Genomic DNA, 14,875 nt, shown 5'->3' on the forward strand with positions numbered 1-14,875 from the left:
AGGCTGAGTGCCGAAGAATTGATGCCTTTGAACTGTGGTGTTGGAGAAGACTCTTGAGAGTCCCTTGGACTGCAAGGAGATCCAACCAGTCCATTCTGAAGGAGATCAGCCCTGGGATTTCTTTGGAAGGAATGATGCTAAAGCTGAAACTCCAGTACTTTTGCCACCTCAGGCGAAGAGTTGACTCATTGGAAAAGACTCTGATGCTGGGAGGGATTGGGGGCAGGAGGAGAAGGGGACGACAGAGGATGAGATGGCTGGATGGCATCACGGACTCGATGGACGTGAGTCTCAGTGAACTCCGGGAGTTGGTGTTGGACAGGGAGGCCTGGCGTGCTGCGATTCATGGGGTTGCAAAGAGTCGGACACGACTGAGCGACTGATCTGATCTGATAGTTTATATGTTTAGTGTGTGTGTATACATGTATCTCCAAACTCTAATCTCTGATCTGGACCAGAAAGTCACAGCTCCATTACAAGGAAAATTCACGTTCTCCAGGCTCCCTTAAAAATTAAGAAGCCAGTTATAAAAAATAAAGTTTCTTGCCTTTTCCAAAGTATACTGTTACAATATTCTGGTATGTTTCAATTATCATTTAAATAATGCTCTTTTCCTATATATCAATAGTTTCTAGAGCTGATTAAGCTCATGTGAATAGAAAGGGATAACAAAACCTATACCTGAGCCTCTAAAATGCTAGCTTTGTCCAAGTCTCTCTCTGAAGAAAAGAGCCTTAGTCAACTTCAACATGAAGAAACACAGTACCCCAACCACTACTAACTAGACCAGAAGCAATGAGCTAGAGGTGAAACCAGTCACCAGTGACTATGGCAGTATCAGGACCAACTACCAGCTACGCTCTCCAGGAACAGGATGGAGAGATGAACACACAGAAGCAAGGAGGGATTCATAGGGAACGAAGATGTATTCTTTCTGAGCGATTATAGAATCCTGAACCATAATCAACCACTATTAGAGATCTCCAGGATAACAGCATAATTTCCAAATTCTGGAAATACTAGAACACACAAACACACACAGAAAATATATTGCTGTTAGGATGATTATTCCATGCTTCTCTGCTTCCCTGTGTCAAGTAAAACAATACTTCTGAAAATTTTCAATTCAATACTCATAAGAAGAAGAAAGTAAAGTGCTATGGGCAATCCTGCTGAAATTCCTCTGGAGTTTCTCACTGGATCGTAAATTCCCATTGTTTACCCTATGGCATAATATGCCAAGGAACTCTTTTGCTATAAAACTGTTTTCATTAAAATCTTCAAACAAAATTGATGCTTCAAAAGGAAATGCCATGGTCATCTTACATTTTCATGAATCTTCTAAAATACCAATCAATGCCTTCTCCAATGAAATAAAGGCTCTAAATAGTTTAGACTTAAGATAAAACCCAGACATTATTTCCTCAAAACTTAAAATTGACTCCAACTATTATGTAAATCAAGGAACAGCAAGTTATTTTTTATTTTCTAGAATATTTATCAGAAAAAAACTCAACTCACGATCTGATGTGTGGGAAATCCTCTTCAATTTTGCCTCCTGTGTTTTTGAAAATTTGAAGTGCAGCTTCTGCTACTTTTTCATCATCCATTTTCAGACAAGCCAGGAGAGACTCAAATGTTTCAGCAGAATGAAATGAGATAGGATGTGTAAATGAGAGTACCTAAAAAATGATCATAAAAATGATCTATAAATCCTTTTCATCTTTATAAATCCAAAATGTTACACACTAGAAATGCTACAAATCAAAGTAAAAACACAAGTAATTATGCTAAAAATAAATGAGAGCACTATAAGTAAAATTTAAGACTTACTCAAATATATAACAGAAACATTCTTGTGTACAAAGACTGTACAATCTAAAGAAACAACTATCTCCAAAATTAAACAACACACTAACATAATTCTCAAAATAATCTGGATTTGGTTAATGTTTGGGGAGGAGGGGTGGAAGAAACTCAAGGTAGGAGAAAAGGAAAATGAGAAGAGAATTTAACAAAATACCTCTATTATTCTAAATATAGGTCATTAGAAGAAGATAATAACATTTTTGGAAAAAAGTAATCTAAGGAAGAGGGTAAAATATCAAACAGTAAAAGAAATTATAAGGTTACAATAATCACACCAACACAGGACTAAAGAAAAAATAAAGCAATAAATAGACCTTACCACATTTAAGGTAGAGTATAATAGATTATAAAGACAACAGAAAATAACTGAAAATGGATGAAATTTTTAATAAACAGACCTAGTAAAACTGGGTATAGCAATCTGAAGGAAATCAAATTAGACCCTCCATTACAATCACACTTTCAAAATAAATATCTGCTAAGACATTAAGTACATGATTTAATTTAATCCCTGTGAGATAAGTATTATTTCTACCTCCATTACACATGAGGAAGCAAAAGAAATTAACTTAGAGCAACTATCTAATAAATGACAGTAAAAAAAAAATCAGACTGCTTTATGACACTGTTAAAAACACTGTCTTAAAAAACATTGAGAAAATGCTAATAATTTATTATGGGAAAAATCAGGATATAAAATTGTATATTCAGTCTCATTTCAACTGTACCAAAGAGTATATTTTTCTATAGATTAAAAGGAAACAAAAGAAGTATTTATGAATGATAGGCTTCTCAATGTTTTCTTCTTTATGACTTTATATGCTCTAAGTTATCAAAAATTAACTGATTTTTTTTAATAAGTAAAAGGCAATGGTATATTTTAGCTAACGAAATAACATATAAAATGGACTTTAAAATTTTGGTGCTTTCTGTGGTAGAGTTAGCAAGTTCTTTGCACACTAATGAAACCTTCAAATTATAATCCTTAATATAATTAACACTAGGCTATATTGTATAATTTAAACATAAAAATATTAATATTTAGCTTACATGTATACATGTATACACATGTATAGAATGTGTATACATTCTATACATTCTTAGAATACACAATTTCAAAATTACCTAAAAGTGATTAAGAAAATTTTACTTTAGATTCTATTAACCTAGAAAAGCAAATCTCAAGACTAAAATGTAGAAACTATATATGTAACAGTTATCTCATTAAGCACTTAAGTGCCTAAATTTCAATGTAAGCATATTTACCTTAAGCAGTTCAAGACCGGCCCTGATGGCTTGATCAGTTGGAACACCCTCATCTTCATCATCTGCTGTTCCATCTATTGATTTGTTCACTTGCTTTATAAGAGCACTAAAGTATGACAAAAAAAATTTTTTTTCCATTTTTTCAACTCTTTTTTTATTGGCAATGTTTAAGAAAAATAATCCTGAGTATTTTCTATACAGATCAGAACTAAACCACACACAAATTTGATACAGCTGTTTCCCAACCATTATGGCAAAACAAAAAGCTGTAATAAATATTTCGAGATGCTTCTTTTTGATATTGTATTTCCCTGTGTCCATTCAAATGAGGTCAAAATGTTATCTGACTTGCTGTTTATTAACACTGTATTTTTATTCTTCTTTTGCTGTGTGAAGTTTAGGTCCAAACATGTGACTCCTAAGAGATGTTTTCCAATTATCTAACATTCATTATGGCTCCAATATGTAGAACAACATATATGGAAATAAAGGATAAATGGTAACATAAAGCACTTTCAAACAACCTAGCAAATATTATTGTGTCCGGCACTGTTATGAAAGCCAGAAAGGACTGCTTCTGACAGGTGTAAAAATGTCATACAACAAACATACAATAAATCCTCACTAGAATAGTTAGAACAGATCACAAAGGAAATACAATCTTTTAAAGTTTTCTTCTAAAAACAAGCTTAAGTGATTTTAAAATAATCATTTGAAATGCACTGTCAATTATCCAAAATACTCATTCATTTTGTTTTTACTACAAAAAACAAGTTAACAAGTATCAAGTCAGAGACCTAATACAAATCAAAATACAAGAAAATTCAATTATTCAATGTTTTTTAAAATGCTTAGTAGATTTATGTTTCTACAAAAATATGTACTCAAATCTAAGGTCAAGATATGAGTCAAATACATCTGTTTTCCTTGTAATATCCTCTTAAATTAATCATTCCCTTAACAGTTAAAATCACTGAGAATGTTTTCTGTCCTGTTCTGCCCATTTTCCCTCCTTAACTGTTTCTCATAGCTCCAACTACTCCAAATAAAAATCTTCAGCCTGAATTCTCTTCCCAAATATTCATCAGTTCCAAGGTTTTCTTTACCTAAACGTACCAAAGGAATGAAAAATGCCATATATCCAAAATGAAATTCATTTCTTTCTTCCATGACTAAGAGCAGGAAGCTCTCTGTCTAGTGAGGGGAGGCCAAAGGCCAAAATAAGTAAATAAATACATTAAAAAAGATAATCAGGAAGCAATAAGGACTGGAGAGAAGGCCAGGACAAGTGAGGCTGGTCAGCAAGGGCAGTGAGGAAAGGCCTTCCTGTAGGGGTGGCACTGCTGTTGTTTAGTTGCTACGTCATGTACAACTGAGCTAGTAACCACAGAGTCAGAGCCAGTGCTAAAAAGCACCAGCCTGGAGAATCAAAGAGAATCAACTGAGAAACTATTACAAAACACCAAGAGTTCAGTGAGGTGACGCCAACAACACTAAAAATCGACAGAGCTATTCTGTATTAGCCAAAGCCACCTCAAAAACACAGTGGGGCGAGGGGTGGAGGAAATCTATTTATAATGACAAGTCAAAATGTATAAAAACTAGGAATAAAAAGTTTTAAATGCACAGAATCTGTATATAACTTCTAAAATTATTAAAGGGAGCAAAGAGATTTGAAAAAATCAAGACAAGTATCTTCGTAAGATGGAAACAGTATTACAAGAATAGCATTTGCCACTGTATCTAAAAATATCTTACAGGAACACAACTTGGTGTGGGATAAGATTCAACACATGCATTCTATAACTCATCTGGAAACATTAAGTAATGTTTGAGAACAGCTAGTAAATATTAAGGGAGGAGAGATGAAAGAACTTTCTAAACGAAATTTAAATTTTTATCATAAAAGCCTTAAAATACAAAGAAACAAAGGGAAAAAGTCCAGTAAGACCCTAAATATTGTTAAGAATTTATCCTACAATAAGGGAATGTCTCAAATAAAATAGGAAAGAACCAATTTTTCAATAAATGGTTTGATACAACTAGCTACTAGGCTTTTAAAAAAGGATGGCTCTCTTATCTCCACCTTACAATGAAATGGATTCCAGAACAATTAAAATCTAAATGTAAAAAACATAGCCACCTAATACGATGGCAGAAAGAAATAATAAAGGAGACAAATCATGTAATTTAGTATTTATTAATGTCAAGCACAAATTTAAAAGGCAAACTGTGTTATTAGCCTTATTTTATAAAGCATTCATATAATCAATAAAAAATGACAATTTCTCTAAGCCACTTTCAGAAAAATAAGAAGAAAAGCAATTAGCCAAGAAACAACATATGGGGTAAAAACATTCAACTTTAAACAGTGCCATCATTCACTGCAGCCATAAAATTAAGACACTTGCTCCTTGGAAGGAAAGTTATGACAAACCTAGACAGTGTTTTAAAAAGCAGAGACATCAATTTGCCAACAAAGGTCTGTTGTCAAAGCTATGGTGGTTTTTCCAGTAGTCATGTACGGATGCAAGAGCTGAACCATAAAGAAGGCTGAGCGCCGAAGAACTGATGCTTTCGAATTGTGGTGTTGGAGAAAACTCTTGAGTCCCTTGGTCAGCAAGGAGATCAAACCAGTAAATCCTAAAAGAAATCAACCCTGAATATTCATTGCAAAGACTGAAGCTGAAGCTCATCTTTGGCAATCTGATGCAAAAAGCTGACTCACTGGGAAAGATTCTGATGCTAGGAAAGATTCTGATACTGGGAAAGATTGAAGGCAGGAGGAGAAGGGGACAGCAGAGCACGAGATAGTTAGATGGCATCACCAACTCAATGGACATGAGTTTGAGCAAGCTCCAGGAGATGGTGAAGGACAGGGAAGTCTGGCATGCTGCAGCCCACAGGGTTGCAAAGAGTTGGAAATGACTTAGCAACTAAACAACATCATTCACCTATAAAATAGCAAAGACTGAAAAGGGTACAGCCACTATTAGGAAAAGTTAGGTGAACTGGACACTCCATGACTACTGGTGGGGAAGAGAGTGGAACCTTTCTGCAGTGTGATAGTTAAATCAAGAGGGCGCTGGAGCCAGACTTCCTCTGTTTAAATGCCATTAGCTACTTCCCAGCAGTGGGAAAGTTACTCTAACATCAGTGTAGCTCACTGTCCCTTTCCTGTGAACTGGAAATAATAATTTTTTTGCCTTATAAAGAGGTAAATGAGTTAAAACACACAAAACAAAGAGTGCACACTATAAGCACTAATGGCTATTACCTGTTATTATTAGTTATGACTGAACATATCTTATGTATTACCAACCTACAAAGACATGCTTTGGTCCTCAGTCTTTTTGTTCATAAAATGCATTACTTCTGGAAACTTTATCTTAACTTTCAAAAATACTGCAATAACGTGGTTTTATCTTTCTGTAATTTGATTTTAAAAAATTGTTTGTCATGCCCAAACAAGAAGCATATCCTTTCTCAGCAGCTCCCTTCATTCTTTTCAAGGTACTACTATTCTCTTCATCATCTGGATTTGACCCCATAAACTTCTCACCCCTCCTCCATTTTATTCCCCATTTCCAGTAAGAGGACCCGTTTCTAAGGCTGTTCTTTTAAAACCTTCCTCAAATATGTTCTTTCCTTTCCATCCCACTATCGTCATCCAAAGAAAATTATAACAACACCTTAGCAGGCTCTCTCTTCTATTTCCCTCCTCCTGTTCATCATCAATCATTCCTGCTTCTCAACAGACCAAAGAACAAAGTAAAAGCTCTAAAGTCAGATCCTAAAGGCTTTCCACAATCTGACACCAAATGCTTTTTGAGGATCACCTCATAACACTTTTACATTTCTCCAGAGAGTAACTTAAACAGATGGCAATCATTTTCTAAATATCCTTATTCCTTCCTATCCGGTTAGCTTGGCTTATATAAAACTCAATAACTAGAATTCTCCTCCCATTTCTTGTAGAAATAAAATCTTACCCATTCTTCCTCTCACATCAAATACTACCCTCTCAGAGAAATTCTTTTAATCCTTTGAGCACTATCTGCATCAATTTTATGCAACTATAATATAATCTCTTAATTAAAATTCTTATTCCACTACTAGACAGAAGATTAATGAAAAGCATAAAGTATGCTTTGCCAATACCTAACTAGCATTGTTTTAAATATAGAAGACATCGGATTATTTAATTAATGAATTTCAGTCTGATTCAGATTTTTCCTTGTAATAATATAAAGGATTCCAGTTTTCGTTTTGCTTCCTTTTATTTTTGAAACTGAAGAACAGTTTCCTCAAATGAAAAACGAGGCAAGACGAGTCCAAAATGAAAAACAGGCATCCAACGTAGTATCCTCCTCCACTACAGAGGGTTAAAAGCCTAGAGCTATACCTTACGCCCTCCCTCCAAAAAAATCCCCAAAAGGGCTTTACTGAGGACAGTGTACCATTAGTAGTATTTTAGATTCTAATATACCTCTGAAAGGTACTACTGCTCACTAAAAAAAGAACATGCTCTCCATATTTTATAAGTAGTCCTGTTTTCAACTGGTTGCAACATTTCAGGAAAAGTTTAAAACAAACAAAAAAAGGTGGTTGGTGGGGTGGGGGGGACTTCACTGGCAGTCTAGTGGTTGAATGGCTCCACACTCCAATGCAAGGGGCACAGGTTCAATCCCTGGTATCAGGCTGTATGGCATGGCCATAAATAAATAAATAAGAAAAGAGCTCTTCCCACATTTTACAAAACCAAGTACAGACATAAAAAGAAAGTATTTTCCAAGATGTCAAAGTCAGGTGATATCAAACCTGAAACTTTAAATGAAGGCTGTCTTAAAAATAACATTTTTAGTTCTCAGATACCTATGAAATGCATCATATGCTGTTTTATAACATAATCACTTTATTTTCTTTTCCAGAAGGTAGAACTGCAACTTGTTTCTATCAGTTAACCTATGCGAGCTAACTAACCAGTATACTGTTAACAGATAAAAATTAGGCTTGTATTGACAAATTCTCATCCAAAAAGAGTACATAAAATTAAAATAAATAACATGAAATACTACATACATACAGATATATATACAGATGAGTATATAGCCATTATGTATATACATAAATCTATATAGATTAGTGCCTTACAAACAGCAGACACAATAATGACTACTAAAGCATGAATGAATTAATGGTAATGAAAATTCAATATTTTCATTAAATACCTGATAGACTCAGTATCTATGTGCACAGGTGCTATCCTCTCCAAGAGAAACTTGATCATTTCCAGAAAAGGATTTGTAGGCTGTTTGGGGTTGCCCAACTTCTTAGTTATTTCACGCTGTAATGGAGATGTTCAAAATATTACAAAAGTATGTTTGAATAATTCATTACATTAAAATGTTAAGAAACTACAATAATTAAAATCACATAGTACCAGTACTATTGGTATAGTATTGGTGCTGGAATAAACAAATCAATACAAAAAGACTAAGAATTTAGTAAAGGACAAAGGTAACATTTCAAGTAAACAGGAAAAGGATTATTCAATATATTGTTATACTGAATATACTGGAATAGTTCAATAGACATTTTTTAAAAATAAAAGCAGAGTTAGATTCCTATCTCACATCTTACACCAAAGATATTCCAAAAGGATAAAAACAAACACAAAAGAATAAAACCAAGGGTCATGGGATATCAAACTTCAACAAGCAAAATTATCAGGGGAACGTATTAAAACTACAGATTCCTGGGCCTCACTGTGAAGATTCTCATTTAGTCAATCTGGGGTAGAGCCAAGAATCATCTTTTATAAAAGAATTTAGGAAGATACACGGGCAACAGATTAAATAATACTGACATAAGTAAATATTGTCATTGACCTGCAGTACAATGGGATTTCATAAGCAAGACTCCAAAGGCAAAAACCTTGAAGAGACCACTAACAAACTTAGTGAAATAACAAAACTATCATATGTAAAGGGCATCATAAACAAATGAAAAGGGCTAAACTACAACTGATGGAAAACTACCTGCAGCCTAATTAACACACAACGCCATGACATACTAACGAGCCAATGAGATAAAGACAAATAGTCTAGAAAAGTAGGCAGATTAAAAACACAAAATTTACAATAAGAATGACTAATATATCCAAGGAGAAAAAGTGCTCATATGATTAGCAACCGATTTTATAAATGCTATCAAAATAATAATGTTTTTGTTTGAGTTTTGTGTTTCCAACAGTGATACTGGCCAATAGCGAATTTATCCTAAAGAAAAGAAATCAAGATTGTGTAAAATTATTAAGCTATAAAGATTATTTATTTTTTACATTAATCAAAGACTGGGAAAAAATTTAAATGTGTAACACAAGTAGAGACCATTCAATAAATTATGGCACATATATTCAATGGTGTGCTATGTTGCTACTAAAGACAATACAGTAAAAGACTAATGAAAAAGTAAAATATACAAAGCTCTGTATAATATAATCTTATTTTAGAAGAATATACACCATAACATTAACAACTGTGTCTATAGAGTAATTATAGTTTAATACATTATTATTTTTGTGATATTTCCTAAATTTTACATAATGAACATAAATTATTTTACAAAAGGGGACAAAAAAGGATTTGTGGGCTTCTCCAAACATTATGGAGGAGCCTGGCAGGCTACAGTCTGCACAGAGTCCGGGTTGCACAGAGTCAGACATGACTGAAGTGACTTATCACCAAACATTAACTCTTTTAAATTTCTCTCCTTACCACACAACCTTCAGCCTGTTTGCAGGAGCATGTTGGACTGACAAGTACTTCTAACTGTTTTCTTATTTTCTCATCATCTTCTAACACTTGTGTGAATTTCTTCATGAAATCCTGAGCCTTACCAGGATCCGGCAAATTTCCTTAAATTAAATTAAAATACAATTTTAGATATTTCCTTAAATAATAAAAGAGCAACATTTTTCATTCTTTACTTTGATGAAGAATCCTAACATACAAATTCATTTAATTTAATGAGATAAAATTATACAGATCCTTTAACAGTGAATTTTCACAAGTAAAAATTTTTTCCTAGAACATTAAATAAAATCGTTGTGAAGGACCACCTATCCAGAGAAAGATCAAACTGGTTAATTATAAATAACTCCGTATAATACCTGAAGGCCTTAAACGTCAACCTGAAAAATACCAATTTTATTACTGTCCCATGAGCTTGTACATACATTGTTCTTTTGTGATTCACAGCAAGAGATCAAGATCAGTAAGATTTACCTTGAAGAAACTATGTTCCTGTTCTGCACTGTTTACTGTTAAAACATCCACAGAAAATGCACACACGCATGCTGCTGGGTACCAAAACAGGCTGAACAACATGGTCCAGGTGTTACTGCCAGATATACCACTACCACACGAGAAAGTCTGAGCTCTTACGGAATCAAAGATTAGTTTTATACAGCTCTCCTAATACATCACTAACCAAAACACTTATGAAAGCTAACAAAATATCCATCATAACATCATTTTTCTGGCTGCTCACAACTGTAATAGAGAACCAGACTAGGTAGAACCCTGCTAATAAACAGGGTAATACAGAAATATGGACTCTAATAAAAGTAACAGAAACCTGTTGAATCTTAAAATATGAATACAGTAAATGCAGTCTTCAAGTTCATATATGACTCTGAAGTTCCATTTATATCTTGGCTACATGACTGAACATGGTAAGAACTAATCTCCTCCCCCCAACTATGTGACTGTGTAACCTTTCCCTATTTCCATAACACAAAAATTCTACTGTACTGTTTATCAACAGTTTTGGAAAAAGTCACTTTACAGACCCTCCACAGCATCATATTAAGGCTACAATAAAGCATATCACCTAAGAAACAAAATGAAAAGAAAGTGAAGGGAGAGGGAGAGAGGAAGCAAAGAGAGGAGAAAAGGAGGAAGGGAAACACAGGAACAAAAAAATCCCTTTAATTCAAGATTCTACAAACATACTTGACCACTGGAACTCTTTTTTTTCTGATGGTACTACTAATACGTGCAGGATATTAATATCCCTTGGAGCAGAATTTGGGAAATACTGTACTTGTTGGAAGAAAATGGATACGAAGTTAAAACAGAAAGACTACAGGAGATTATCTCCTTTAGGGGATACTGTCCACAGCCAACCAACCAGAGAAATACTTATTTAAAAGCAATAGCATGATATCACTTGCTTTAAGTTATCCGAAGGGACTGAAAACTAATTTAACTGATCAGGACTACAAGGTATTTTGGTGTGAAATTTCTACTCATGCCAGAGTTTCTATCACTTAGTCTAATACCCAATGAATTAGGTTACTATTCTTTTTTAGTGTCTTAGCATACTTCCACATACATCCTGGAACATTTGTTAACATCTCAAAAATCCACCTAAGATCTCTTCATTAGCCGAGTGGAAGCTCAGTGCAAGCACTTCCCCAGGTTGCTCCTGATCTTCCCTCCGCCTTCATGCTGTACACAGTGATCTCTGAGGTGAGAGAAAAAGCTAGTGCCCTGCAAAAAAAACTACTTTTCCCTGCCCTGAACAAAGGAAACATGCTACACAACCCTTTAGTATTCCCTGTTAAAGGCAATTAAATAACATTTTATTTGACATAAAACAAATGTTTTATTTGAAAACATTTTATTTGAAAGCAAAAAAGTGAATTAACTTTTTTTCAAAAAAAAAAATTTGCAGTTATTAAGTATATCCTTCATTCTAAACTTTGACTCACAATGAAATTAAAGTTTCAGAGAGATTCACATTAGAGCAAACAATAGGTAAGCACAGGCTCAGTTTTTAACAGCAAGCTTACATAGCAATTTGAATGAATTCTCAAAAATAAATTTATGCAATAAAACCTTTATCTAGCTCTTGCTCATACCAAAACACAAAATAATTCTGTGCAGAATGCAAAATAAATGAAAATAAGGGGAAAAAAAGGAAAGCTGAGTATGCTGGGGGAAAGAAAAAAAATAAAAATCAACTAAAAAACGTTAATCTTTTCCTATATTATCATAGCCTAAAATGGAACTTTGAGGAATATTTTATACTACCAAAGAAAGAAATATCTCAAATAAACCTTAAATTTTACATATAATATTTTAAGTAACTTACTTGTAATAACCATCACTTTTGAAAATATGGCCTTGACACTGGCATCTGTCTGAAAATCACACAAAAAAATGCAAAATTAAAATCTCCTAACAATAATCTTCATTATATTCTTCAGAAAGTTAAGCATAACCCACTCACACTCTAGGCCCACGCCCGGACCACCAGTATATGCTCCTTCTTTAGACATGTTTAAACCCCCGATAAACTGAATGAAAGAAGCGAAGTCATAATCCACCCTCGTCACTTCTTCCCTCATCCTGTTTTGTCATCCTCCCAAAAGGGAAAGAAAAAAAAAAAGATATGACGGCTGCATCAACCTTTTGGGACACAGAGGTATTTTGTTTTTCTTAAGTATACTCAAAGGACAGGACAACTTAGTTTAAAAGGGGAACAAAGTAATCTGGAAATGTTGGTTTTCACATTTGTAGTCTATCTCAAACAAAAAACTGACAAGTATATAATTCTGATTGAACTGAGGTATTTAAGCCTGAGGATTATGACACATAAGTCAGGAAGCCACTGGGAAGACGCTAGATGAAGACAATTAAGATACCACTAACATGTACAAAAGATTTTTCCAAGAGGGCTAGTTATATGCTGCATCAGTGTAGTATAATATTTCAGTGAATGAATGTCTTCATTACATTGTGCTTCATGTAACATATTCTGTAAAGTTATGGGTATGAATGATGTTTCTAAGAATGCTAGCTATTTATTCGCTGCATCAGGTTAGTGTTATTTAATGAAAAGAAACATCACCAACAAAGTACAATACTGCAAGTCACTTTGAGAGACACTGAGCAAATCAGTTAAGTTAAATGAAATAAGTAGAAGGGCTACATTGCTAAGAAAGAATAAAATTATCTTAATCAGAAGGAATAAAGAAGAAGTCAAAGAAAAATATTAAATATCTAAGAGTCTTCCTGATAAATAGGGAGAATTATAAACAGACAAAAATTAAACACAGCTTTGGTTTTTTTTTCTAACTTTAACTGTATAACATCTACTAGAACTCTCAACATAAAGTGAGTATTAAGTATGTTGATATATGGCAAAACCAATACAATACTGTAAAGTTAAAAAAATAGACTTAATTCTCCTTTCACTACAATGCCGCTTTAGAGTACCATCCTCCTCCATTCTGTTTCTTCTTCAACCCCACCACACAAGAATGAGAATTCTCTCTTTGATTTAGATACCATGTTAATTATTTTAAGACAATTTAAAGGAAAATACCGCAAACTAGAAGGGAATAAAACACTGTAACTGAATTGAGACTGTATTTTATTCCTAGACTGAACAGGAATATCATGAGACCCTGCCAAGTTTTTATGAACAAGCAAAGAGAAGAAGCTCACACTAAATAAATTTTAAAGGGAGAGTGAGAGTCAACAAAGCTATTCTTGATTACAGTCTCATACATCACACTGCTCAACACACAACCTATACACTTAAAATGTTATTCGGCTGCTATTATGACTTTAATAATGCTTTCAATCAGGAATAATTTTATACACATGCAAATGAGACCATCTCACATTCTAAAATAGTATGTTTGCAACTTTAGAGGTAGTAAATTAATATGTCTCTAGGTGACAAAGAGGGGCACTTTATCTAGAGCTTATTACCTGAAACACTCTTAACACTGCATTATAACACTGACTAAAACAAATGTTTACTGGCTGAAATACACTAACTTAACTGAGATTTTCCAATTTCCCTCCTTCGCACAGAAGTACTGAAATAGCAGAATTACTAAAATAATTTTAAGTCATTGTGTAACAAGGAAAAACTTACTCTAGTAGGTTCAACATAATCAGGAATCACAGAAGGTTAAATTATGTTCAGTAAGTCATAAACAAAGAGATAACTGTTAGCCTATAAAACAAAAATACTACTCAGTTGTAAAGCTTCAATCAGGCAAACAAGGGTCAAGAAATGTCTTATTACTACCACTGATTTAGAGGTTAAGAAAAAAGTGAGGTCACCATAAACCACTCACACAACTACTGTTAGCTCACTGATTTTTAGGGCAAATGGCAAGATTTACACCTAGGAAAACTGGAGATGTTCTCCCTTAGATGAAAAAAACTCCACTCTATTGACTTCTGTCCTATGAACAGAAAGTGTATGTTGTGGGGAAAGGGTGAAGGAGTCCACTATGTGCCAAAAAAGAAACAAAAATAACACTGCTGTTTTCCCTGGATGCAATTTAAAATGACCAGACACACTGATTTTTCAATGAATTGTATCTTTTATAGGCCTACATACAACATTCTCAAACAACATCAATTGGATGAATAACTACCATTAAATTATAATTATGAAGACCAGGTAATACATTAAAATTACCATAATATTAGTTGTAAGTAAAAATATCAAAATACTAAACTATAATTACATGATTTTAAAACTTTCTATAACCACAAGACTATACAAAGATGATGGCAGCATTTCAGTGCAGCAACATTAAATGCAATTTTACTTTTTATATGCTTTCAATAATGCTGAGTTATTGATTTTTTTTTTTTAATTTACAAAAAAGGCTTAATTCTGAGTACACAGAAGCACATTCTGT

The 14,875-nt window shown here is 33.7% G+C and overlaps 1 protein-coding gene across 3 annotated transcripts in view; it reads right to left on the bottom strand.

Moving 5' to 3' along the window:
* Window positions 1-14,875, bottom strand: part of PDS5B (PDS5 cohesin associated factor B) — a 178,935-nt gene that overhangs the window by 59,297 nt on the left and 104,763 nt on the right. For all 3 annotated transcript variants that reach the window (XM_055542385.1, XM_055542384.1, XM_055542386.1), the window contains exons 15-19: window positions 12,298-12,346; window positions 9,915-10,054; window positions 8,367-8,482; window positions 3,136-3,241; window positions 1,522-1,682 (exon numbers count right to left, since the gene is read on the bottom strand). In XM_055542385.1, coding sequence (XP_055398360.1) covers window positions 1,522-1,682; window positions 3,136-3,241; window positions 8,367-8,482; window positions 9,915-10,054; window positions 12,298-12,346 — 572 coding nt within the window. The remainder of the gene's footprint in view (window positions 1-1,521; window positions 1,683-3,135; window positions 3,242-8,366; window positions 8,483-9,914; window positions 10,055-12,297; window positions 12,347-14,875) is intronic.

Source organism: Bubalus kerabau, chromosome 12, assembly GCF_029407905.1.
Source record: "Bubalus kerabau isolate K-KA32 ecotype Philippines breed swamp buffalo chromosome 12, PCC_UOA_SB_1v2, whole genome shotgun sequence".
NCBI classification, from domain to species: domain Eukaryota; kingdom Metazoa; phylum Chordata; class Mammalia; order Artiodactyla; family Bovidae; genus Bubalus; species Bubalus kerabau.